This window comes from Mesitornis unicolor, unplaced genomic scaffold (genome assembly GCF_000695765.1).
Source record: "Mesitornis unicolor isolate BGI_N332 unplaced genomic scaffold, ASM69576v1 scaffold25729, whole genome shotgun sequence".
Classification (NCBI taxonomy): Eukaryota; Metazoa; Chordata; class Aves; order Mesitornithiformes; family Mesitornithidae; genus Mesitornis; species Mesitornis unicolor.
In genome coordinates, this window is record NW_010209677.1 from 47,767 (window position 1) to 59,757 (window position 11,991).

At 38.4% G+C, this 11,991-nt stretch overlaps 1 protein-coding gene across 1 annotated transcript; it reads right to left on the bottom strand.

Annotated features, from left to right (window-relative positions):
* Positions 1-3,189: 3,189 nt before the first annotated feature.
* On the bottom strand, positions 3,190-10,371 carry CHCHD4 (coiled-coil-helix-coiled-coil-helix domain containing 4; the record flags this gene model as incomplete). The annotated part of the gene is made up of 2 exons (XM_010192936.1): positions 3,190-3,843; positions 10,273-10,371. Coding segments are annotated over 2 exons (395 nt in total), but the record flags the coding sequence as incomplete, so codon positions are not given.
* Positions 10,372-11,991: the final 1,620 nt, after the last annotated feature.

An 11,991-nucleotide genomic window follows, 5' to 3' on the forward strand; every position in this document is an offset into this window, starting at 1 on the left:
TCAACTGAACCAATTCTAAATCAGCAGCTACACACACAACATGGGAAATGCTAACAGGCATGGCATTCAATGATCACATTCTGCCAACCTTTGCTTGCTTCGTGCAGGGCCAAAATGGAAGAAAATCAGCTGGGTCCATCCTAGTTCATTAGTTTAGGTTCTTTATGTTGCAAGGAGAAAGAAGAGACGGCCCCGTATGCCAGGTAAGGGAACAGAGCCAATGCCTATGAGAAAAAATGTGACTGGCTGTAGGGGAATAGGAAGCAATACCAGTATTTGGGAAAGTATGAGAAGAGGATAAAACAGAAAGCAAAAGGAAAGCAAGGCAGAATATTTAATAATTTCAATTAAATTACCAAATGGCAAAAGTATAAGCAATATTCCAAGCATTGCAGTGTGCTGTACGGGGCTACTTTCAGTGGATCTAAATGCATGAAAAGGTTTTTCCAGCTTGAATCACCAGATGAACCCACAGGGTGCTCTAATCATAAACCCTTGCGCTTCTGGCAGTGACGGGTGGAAAAACCCACTGCAAGCTTTTCCTAACACTATTAGCACGTTAATAGAGCAGTCTGAGCTGCTATGGTGTCTTAGTAGAAAGAGGTATGTATTACATTTACTAACATTTCAGTAGTCTCTAAGCTATTTCTTGACCTTCATAGTAACAAGACACATCAATATTTATTTATCAATAAAAAAATTAGCATCTTACTGTTTCAGGCCTTGAGAACCTCATGTTCTAGCTATGAATGCACTACCAAATTACCTAGTTTGACATTTTAACTAACTTCACACCGATCCATGAACCACCTTAGGTACTATCATGAATTAGTGGGAAAGAATTATAACATTTATTATAATATTTGCTGCACCTCTCCACTCTTCCTCTATTGGGTGGGTCTCCTCTTAAGTTCTCAGTGGCAGTAACAAACCATCAGCTTCAGAGGGGTTAAAAGCCATTGAAAACCAACTGCAGACAGGCTGGTGCTGTTCAACAAAATGAAGTCATATCCACTGAATAGAGCTGATTAAGAATAAACGACAAACTGTTGGTAGCTTCTCTACTCCGTCCCACACCAACACTGCTAGAATTTTAACGAGAAGTAAACAAGAGTCGAAGAAGCACATAATATCCTTTTTTTTCTTCCCTAGGAGTAAGAAAGTAGCTTCTACCCATTTAGGTAACAACTTTCCTCAAAGAGATCCATTGAGGTGTGATCAGATAAGTGCCTTGGATGAACAGGAGACATCGCCGTGAGGTTTAACAAGGACGCTCTCAGTAAGAACTGCGTAGGATATGGATCTTGTTTCCAACATGGCCCTGCCAGATCCCCAGATCTACCTATTCTTCAAATAAACTGCAAGATAAACAGCTCCGTCTGTTGCATACATCATTCCTGTTGCAGGGAAGGAGGAAAAAAAAGGTAGTTTTTGCACCTGAAGTAAGGTCATCTCTCTAAGAAAGTCACTAAACTCAAGCCAAAGTGAGGTCTTTGAAATCCAGGTCGGCTGTACAGCAGAGAAAAGCAGAAAAAAAATAAATCAGTAACTATTAAACACATTCTGAAAATGCGTTTAAGAGGCAAACTGCTCTTAGAACTGAACAGCCTTTCACAGACGCCTCTTGGTCCTTCACAAGCATTTGATTTCTATTTGAACAACCAAAAGCTTGGGGGCATATGTTGGCTTTTTTATTTATTTGGTGCCCAGTATTTATCTGATTGCCTAAGATTTCATTTTCATGGTCCAACTGCTTAAGTGCCAAGGTTTATCACTGCTGCTTTTGTGCCCATTATTCAGGTTAACTTGGCATTTGTCTTCCTGCGCCTGAAAGAGTCACTCTGAGCGGCTCTGTCATACTTTGTTTCTTTTAAAAGCAAAGAGATGCCGAGTACGTGCTCTCCGTGCACGATCCATGCCCTCACAACTCAGTTGTCAGCCACTTAAGCGCCTACAATTTTTTCTTTGAGGATCCAACAGCTGTACTGAAATATAAACAACTCAAACACACTGGAAAAATTACTAGAAATTCCCCTCAAACATTCAGCAGCATCATCACCAACACTTAAATAACTTATGCAAACAGCAAGATACCAAAACATTGTAATAGAAGCAACGTTGCTGAGCACTCAAGACTGCTGCCCACGGAGACAGGCAAGCGTTTAAACATTACCACACTCACTGGCTGCATTACTGCCATGACAGCTTTTTATGCTTTGGTTAATTTAGCCAAAACATAAGGAGAGAAAAACAAAAACCCCAACCCTGCAATGAACAGTTACTGAAGCCACAGGTACAATTTGTTCAGTAACACAGTTCTCACAGACTATATTTTCTTAGGAATGAAAACCACTGTGGCATTCCCTTATCCACAGGTATTTAACTATTAAGGCCTTTGCACCTCTGAAGTAATTTTGAAATATTTTAATACCTGTTTAGGTCCTCTGAGGTGCTGGTTCATGATTCACAGTCTACTGTGGCTACTTTTACATTTTTTATGCCTTCCTGCCTGGGGCTGGGGAGAAAAGAATGGGACAAGAATAAAAAATTGGCTAAGTTGAAGCAACTGATCTCCACAACCCACAAATTCAAAGCCTGCTTATAACTCAGAAGAGAATCTCAAACCCAAGCAGTGTTAAGAAAAAAAACCCACACCAAACAGGAGCTTTCAATGAAGGTAAAAAGTATTTGCTTTTTAATATGCACTTAAGTCACAGTATCTGTTTTGAGATCATTACACCAGTTAACATGTTCAGTGTATTCTCAGAGTATTTTACAAAAGCCTGTCTGAACTGAAGGAGCAGGTACTAACTAAAGGAACACAGAAACCTCTGGGGTTTCAGAGGAAAACTTAAGCAGTGACAAACATTCTTTCCATTCATCTTTATCAATGGTTGTACAACCCACCATTTTTAAAAAAGCAAAAGCCATCACAATAAGTAAATGAAATCAACAGAGATACGTTTTCAACATTTTTCTGGCAGTCCTTACCTGATGCTGGTAGTAAAATGCAACCATAATCTAATAAGACCATTTGAAATTATTTTACAGATTTTAGATTTAGGCCATTTTTCAGTGCCCTGTATCACACTGGTAAAAAACAAAAAAATCTTTAAGGAAAAACAATGATTTAATGCATTTCTATTAATTGAACAGAACACATTAAAAAAGAGCAGCTACTGATTAGAACATACTGAAATGAAGACAGACCTGGTGTGTCAGTGGAATTTTAGTTGAAAGCTATATACACTTAAAGATGCTATTCAAGTCAAAACTCAAGGAGAACTTGAGGGTGAAAACCAGCTGTTACAGTATTAACTGTGCCTGACAGCAGGTTATACAACACGTACATACACTGGTTCTTTCTGCAGTATTTATCTGCAAGGCTCTAGCACTGAGATTTCTCCTTCAGCAATAAATTATTTACTATGATACAGTGTATGGAACAGCGGCGAAACATTTCTTGACGACTCAAAAGACAGACATACTGCAAAAGTCCATGTCTCTAGAAATGAGAAATGGAGACAACAGCCTCCTTGCATCTTCATTAGCTAGAGCCCTTCTCCTCTTTGGCAGCAGAAGCCTCCACAGAAGCAGCTTCCAAATCTTTGTTTGACTTCTCTTTTTCTTCATTTTCATCCTCTTGAGGGTAAAGATCTGGGTATTTTTGCATGCATTCCTGCATGGCACGAAATTGGTCCACACAGTCTGACCCCTTTATTTCTTCTGTGCTATAGTGGAAACAAGAAAAGGCCGACTTGAACTGCTCCCCACAGGGACCACTGGCCATTCCACCCAGACACGGGCAATTCCAGTTGATATCTCCATTGGGCAGTATCAAACCTGAACAAACAAGAGAGAAGAAAAGTTAAATGCTCCTTCCAAAAACTGACTTCATTCAGTGAAAGCTGCTAGGTTGCAGGTGTAAGCTGAAGCACTGATAATGCCATATTAGTTCTGTAGCTTCAAGGGTGTTTCCATCTCTGATCTGCATGATCCTTTATGAGCACAAGTGACATTGGTTGTAACTCCATGCCTGAATTAAGTTTCTTCCTCGACTACAAAGCACTAAGGAAAATGCAAAACAGACTGAAGTAATCTCAACCCACTTGTCAGACTCTGTCAAGTGAAAATGCAAGCCTTAAAATCACGTCCTACAAGTGATAAGAATTTAATTCTAGTATTAAGACTAGAATTCTTTTAAATCAAGTTGGATAGATGCATTTTTGTTCTTGTTTTAAATGAACCCTGGAATACTAACCTACAACTTTCCCTCTTGAAATTTGAACTGGAAAACCAGAATTACAAAAACAAGCAGCACTTTATTTGTAAGACACAGATTAAGTCACATCCCACAGAACACAAGGAACAGCAAGAGCACGCCAAGCCTGTCTGGTTCTGAGAGACCAAACTCCCCTATAGTTCACAAATGAAAGTGAAGTAGGTCTCACTTTAGACTATAAACTGGAAATTTCTGCTCTGGAACAGTTAAAGTCATCACAAAAATATTTCAGTGATGGAATAGCAAGGTGAAGATTTAAATGGGCACACGTTCTTCAGGCATCCACTGATTTGCACACTGAAGTCCAAGCAGCAAGCCAGAAAAATCAATTTCCCTGTGAGCTTTAGAAAATCTTTTAAACAGTCAGGTATAGAAATGTAATGTAACAGACTTGGTTGTGTAAGCTTCTAGAGTCTCTAATATATTGCTCTATATTGCATCTCCATTCCCTTTCTCTGCTTCGCATAAATATACGTGTAGTTATGTTCACAAGAGAAATACTGTGCCGTGATCCAAGCTGGTTTCTTTTTCACTTTGCTTGCTCTCTTCCTCTCCAGCAGAATTCCCCAACTTCATCTCCAGCTTGAGTGTCTGCATAAGCTAACAGCATGTGCCATAAACCTGGACTTAGAAGTACTTTCCCACAACACCATGAATCTTACATATTGGTAGACCAAAGACAGCTCAATCGTATTTATTGCTATATTCAAAGAAATGAAAAATTTACTCTGATTTGCAATTAATCAGCGATGTGCTGTAACTCAGTTGATGCAGTTCAGCAGAAAACTACACTGAGACAGTGAAATCTCAGTGTTGATCAATCTCCTTTTCATTACAGAAAGTAATAGCCTCCTCAGCACGATTTAGCCAACTACAGTAACAGCCATTTTTTGTAGATCATGCTTTCTTCAGCAAGGTATTTTTGTAAAATATCTCTACTAATCACTGTACTGAGAAGATATACCCAGCACAGTGCATCATGACATTTCTAGCTGCCTGGAGGAAAAGCAGAACTTGTGAGACAAGGAAAGGGATGCCTGGTGCCAGATTCCTTATTGCCAAGGATGACAGAAAGCAGAAACACGTTGATCATACAGTGTAGGAGAAATATGGCATGCTTTGTAAACTAGATTTTGAAGTCCTATACTCCTTCTCACTAACATCAACCAATCATTTTAAACAGTCATTTTTCCAATACTTCAGAAAGAAAAATTACATGAAGAGTTTTGAAATGTTCCTGAAGACACCAGAGCAGTAAAATTACTTGTAAAATTATTCTTTAAAAATCAATGGTTCCTTTTAGAACCAGAACTGTCTTGTAAGCATGCAAATTGTAACAATGTGCGTTATCCCATAGACAATACATTCCTGCATATCACCTGAGGATTGATTTGCATCTGTCTGATCAGCAAAATAGCACCAGTTTCAGATGTTATATGCACAGAAAGTATGCTTACAAAAACAAAACCAAAAATACAGATGAATATGGCATTTCCTCACTGATAATTACAGCAGAATGCACACTTCAATGGGTACCAGCTAGCTTAGAACACAATTAAAACAGAAATAGACTTCCTCCATCACTCTCCTTGAATTTCAAAGTCTGCAATAGATGAGATTACTATTTTTAATTAAAATTACTTTCAAATTCAGCCTGAACTTCACTGATCCGGTGGATTATAATCTATCTGAGCCTGCACTTGGGGAAGTAAACAACCCTGTATACAACATAGCAGATCAAGGCTTGCATTGGAAACTAACTGCTGCCATCACACCACCTGAATTCTCCTAGTTAATATCATGGATGTTAACATCATGATATTAACATCTGCATTTATGGCAACACTTGTCCTTGTACTTGCTGTAACAAAATCCCACTGTTCTGAGAAAAGTTTCTTCTGTTATATGACCAGTGCTCCATTAACAAGTTTATCTGTCAGTGATTCGCAGTGTAAGATAACAGGCACAGAGGAAGCAAGACTGAAAGGGACAGCCATACACAGTCCTGTACATCTGATCATTCACCAAGTTCCTTCTTAAAATAATTAGTTTTTGCTTCATCAGTCCTCTGTGGAAACCCCTTCAAAACTATTTCTAAAATAAGATGACAGGAACAAGTCTGGAAAAACAGAGAAGGGAGAGGACAGCAACCACCTGTGTTTGCGATGCAATTCCATGAGCACTTTTAGCTGACTCTTACCGCAGCTGTGATACTAATAAAAATTACTTTTCATGCATAAGACTCACCAGTGCCTACTTCATATAAGCCTAATAAAATAAGAAATTATTCTAACTGATGGGAGCAAAGATGTCAACGAAAACTAGAGCTCTCTCACATTTAAATTCTTCCACCTGCAACACGTAAGACCAGGAACAAGCTTTACAGTGAGAATACTATTTCAAAACTGCTGCAAATGAATTCTTGTTTCCATCAGCCACAGCTGTTAAAAAGCACAATACAGTGAACTCTGAGATGCGCTGCAATAGGAAATGCTAATTTGAACCTACCTTGGTTCATCTGCCTTCCCATTTCACGTGACTTTATTTCTTTCAATGTTTTTAGCTTAAAGTGAGCCATTAACATTCTGCCTTCCAAAATCTCCTAACTGATAGAACAAAATAAATAAATACATCTCATAACTGATAGAAATAAAAAAGAATACTATACTAGTTTATTTTCTCCCAAAGGAAACAAAGCACAAGTTTTCCTGAGTGATCTACTGACTAAAGCAGACTGCTCAGAGACTGTTGTCTGTTAATGCCCAAAGCAAAATAAGAACTATCAAAAATGTTTATCTTCAGGATGAAGAAGGTCCCTACAAAACTTCAAATAAAACTTTCAGCTGTGTTAGAAGACAACACAGATCAAGGTATACCTATATAATAAATCTGTTCTCTTCCAGATATGACTGTTCTGTGTCTAGCACAGCAGAAAAGATAAAAAGAGTCATTATAGTTAATTAAGTCACAGAAGCTGAGCACTGGAAACCAAGTCTTCTATTCAACACAGAAGCTAAATTAGAAAAGCCTGAATGTTACTTAACATACAGCAAAGCCCTTTCCAATTTTCTTTCAAATAAAAACCACACAAGCCAGAGCTTCTGCACTTCAACACATTCGGAAACATTTTGCCCGTGTGCCCTTCCTGCCCACAAATTTCCCTCCCATCGGATGCAGCTACACTCTGTGATATGTCAACTGTTTCTGTTTTGATCTGACACGTTGTAGCCCAAGATCGTCCAAGTGAGAAGTTTTTGGAGAACCACACACTAAGGAAAAAAAGCCAACAACCAACAAAAAACTCAAGTCAAACTTATTAACAATATTTAAACAGTATTTCTCATTTTGAATCACACAGACACACATTTTCACTCTAAGGTGTCTCTGACATAACCAGCTTCTGGCTTCCTGTTTTCTCCCCTGCTCTATAGTTCAGGAAGAAAGCATTCTAACATGCTGTAAATACAGGACTGCTAGGACAAAAAACCCACCACCTCTCCTCATCATGGTCCTTCCATATCCAGCAAAATACACATCGGAGGAAACAATGAATATGGCATTTAAACAGGAAAGAAGGGGCTGGTTTAAATTTGGCTAGTTTATTACTCAAATATATGGCACAAGACTGTATACTTGTGGTACATGTTCAACCAGAAAAATAATTTGGGGTGGAGGGATGGGGCATGAGACAGAAGGAAGAGAATCCCCTCTTCAGAGGTACCAAGAAAACCATTTTCTATGTTCACATCCCGAGGTTTTGTAGTAAGTCTCTCTTATGCTAGATCTAAGAAGGCACCATTCCCTTTTGTTTTAAAAGCCAGTGTCAAAAATAGATGCTTAGTTATAGGACCAATATGAATTCACATGCTTTGCTACATAGACACCTTTTACTAACAGAATATTTAATTAGCACCAAAGACCACGAATGATTAGAAGGGGGAAGACAGGCAAACTTTAAACAACCACATATAACATCAATACAGATTGCATACATGAATTTACTCAGCTAAACAGCAAGCCACTTGGTTTAGCTGTACACCACACAAGGTGACTTAACAGTTCAGCAAATGATAAAATCTTCAAGGGTTTGTATGTTCTCCAGATGTAGTATTTAGAAAAAGTAACTTTCTTTGCTTTTTTTTGCAAGCAGTCTCCAGTTTGTCAGAGGAAACAGAAAGCCACAGGCCACAGAAAAGGAATGGGGAAATTAATTCCACCATCTGATCATCAGAGGCCATTAACTCTTCACTTAACAGACCAATAATGGATTTTAAATTTGCCTGAGAAAGGAATTAAAAACTCTGATTCTGTTTCACTTCCACACAGCATACTGACAGGAGGAACACTCTTAAAAATGAGCTCTCCTCAGACACTTTTCCACCTAAGGATGAACCACTTCACGTGAATCATTTGTAGGTTCATCTTCCATCCTTGTCAAGGCAGTAACAGATATAAGTGCCACTAACAGTCTCTGTTTGAAATCTTTAGGGCCTGACACACCATTCCCACAATGAATATGATGATAAATTGATAAGCATAGATTGTTTCCACCAAACAGGCAATTTGGGTGTTGGGTCTTAGCCAGAGAAAAAAAACTACCTGAAGTAAGAGGTAGAAGAATTCCTGACAGATATTAAACTACAGCTTTTAAAAACCTTTCTGAAATGGAAATTCTCTCATTGTTCTCATTTGGGTCATTATGAAACTGAACAGACTCATCACTGCTAACACGCAAAACTTTTAGATATATCTACTGACTACATACAGTTGCAATGAAGCCATGATAGGCAGCGAAATGCAAAATCATTTCAACACAAATCTGTGCATGAAAAAAGTTCTTTTAATGACATAGGAAGATACGGTTCAAATTACACTTCAGACCAGCTTCAGCTGCTAAATTGTGCTTAAATACTGCCCTCTAAAGGTCACAGAGCCGCTCGCGTAACTTGTACTTCCCAACAAAATTTCAAAAAGCATTAAGTTTACTCCAATCTCAGCTGAGCTGAAAGCAATGAGATGAATTCACATAAAGTGAAGACGCCAAAAGACCTGTAGGCATAAAGGCAATTAGAAAAAAATGTTAACCCAAATTCACGGATGTTCCAGATAATTTATTAACCTAGGGCAAAATCTATTTAATCATGATAGGAAGGCTATTTCATTTACCCATTAGAAACAACCTAAAATATGCTTTGCTCACTCAGAGTATTACAAGCCTTGATCTAGGAAATATTCTGCTCTCTTAAATCTCCATGTGCAGGTTACATCTGCTTCATATAAGAACGACAATCTTCACTGAAAACTTTAATTTATATCTTTTTAAGGCAAGATGGTTACAGTTGAAAACTGAGTAATGTGAACTTACCTGTCATGTGTCATTGAAATATTAACTACTAGTTATTGATCGTATTGCTACTAGTACAGCACAGGATTCATTAGATACAATTTATATTAAATCGGATCTTCAGAGATCACCAAATCAGGCAATTTCAGCTGCACAAAGGCAGGTGAGCAACTCACTATGAGAGTGAGATGTAACTGACTTCAGCTCCTTTGAAAACTGCACTTTGGCATTTAAAACAGTGAAAAAACAACCACAATTTTCACTGGCCAAGTTCTAATTTTGTTAACAAAAGACAGGAAGGAAAAGTTTTTTTTCTGGGTATCTCTGACTCTAACCAAAACTATAAGCCATCAACTGATGTATCTGAACAGGCCACTTTGAAAGATCATTTAAAGTATGGGAAAAAACCCAATTGTAAGGAAAGTATGTCATTTGTGATGTCCTAATTTGGAAGTTAAAACTGCTAAGAGTCTGGAGTTTTTATCGACTGAATAACCAGCTGCTCTCTGTTTTTAAAAAATGAGTGAATAATTTGTTCCTACTTCACACAAGGTTTGGTTTTTGTTGTTCTTGTTTTTTAAGATTGTGATAATATGATATATGTAATGTATCACTCTTTACTTTCGTTCTTCTGCTTCCTACTGACCTTGTTCTTCATAAGGGTCATCTGGGTCATCTGCAACCAGCTCAGCACTGCTCGGTGTCTCATGGTCCTCCTTGGTCACAAATATAATTCTGTCTTTTCCTACCGCAGAGGAGACAACAAGCAAAAGTTCAGAGAAAGCTGAGACACAAGGAATCATTTACAAAGCTGTTGAACACCACAAGGTAATGAGATATTCAACATAATGTATAAATATTCATAGCAAATGTATTCTGTTGATCTCATCAATCATCTTCAGTTGTGGATTCAGAGGAACACATACTCAACTGAAATTCTATTCTCCTAAAGTTCCGATTTCCACAGCAACACTGTTACTGCTGCAGATCACATCAGTCTATTGAACTGTGAAGTTAAAAAGCTGTTTCAAAACAAGCTCAAACGAATCCATTACCAGAACTAACCCAGATGAAGGAGTCAGACAAAATAATGAAGAGTGAAAGAAAAACTGTAAGTGTTCAATAAGTTACTTATTAATGAAAGTTCTCTCCATCAAAGACTGGTGTAATATTTCACAGTAATTATCTGAATTAAACACTGAAGAGTACCTTAACAGTACAGAACCAACTATACTGAAAGTTACTGTGAACATTACCAAGGACAGAAAACCAACACTGCCTGCTGTTGTGCCACTCCTGATTTAACAAAGCCGTTCTGTAGTGGGGTGGGAGGAGGCTTGGCTGGAAACCTCAGCAGAGTTTTCTAACAACTCTGTAGAACCGTAAAAACCACTGAGACAGACACCAGCAGAAAGGAAGAGCTAGCTGAAACTTCTGAACACACAACTGAGCCTTCACTGAGTGAAAAAAAACTGTAAGTTCCCCCAAAACTTCCTTTCATTCTCCAAATTCATAAAGGCCACTACAGTGACTTGGGATATTAGAAATTCGTATTTTGTTGCCCCTCAATGGGACCTCAGCCAGCCGATGTTCAGCAACTCCCTTTACTTTGCTCAGTAACCAATATGCATTTAAACTTTTCTGAGAAATGGATAAAACTAAACCCTTTTAAAAATGGGAACACTTTTCTGTCAACTCTGCATTGTATTCTAGCAAAAAAATGTAGAATGCCCAGCCATTTCTTACCTAAGAGGGACTAGAAACATATGACCTCTAACTGATCACCATAATTTTGTAGGATACCATAAGACAACTTACAGATCTTGCAAAGATCCCAGATGTTGTTAAAATAAATAAATTAAAAATATAAAGCAGAGGTCCAAAGGTCACGACTATCTCACTACAGTTTATAATCAGCATTCAGTGTGCCAAGTTTATAACTTCAAAATGGCATTTAGAACTACAGAACTGCTTTTTTCCCGTTTGAAACTTTACATTTAGTCACTGTACGGGTTGGTAATGGGAATATATCCTCCAATATATGAAGTAGCCAAGCCTCATAAATACCACAACCCATACAACATGATACCTTGTACAGATACAGAAACAAAGTTCACACTCTACCCACCCCGACTATCTGTGGTCTTTCTTATAAAGGTAAAAAAATCTCCACCTCTGGCCACTTAAGCTAAGCTGGTAGAAATTTAACCCTTAGGGGAGGACGGGGAGCATGTTCACGCCTCGGCCACTCCACAGCAAAGCCTGACGAGCTAAAATAGGAGCCCCGAGGTGCACACACGCTCAGCTTCGGCCATTTCTCCAGCATATTTCAAAACCCAGCTGCAGGGCAGCGCTTTCTTCCCCC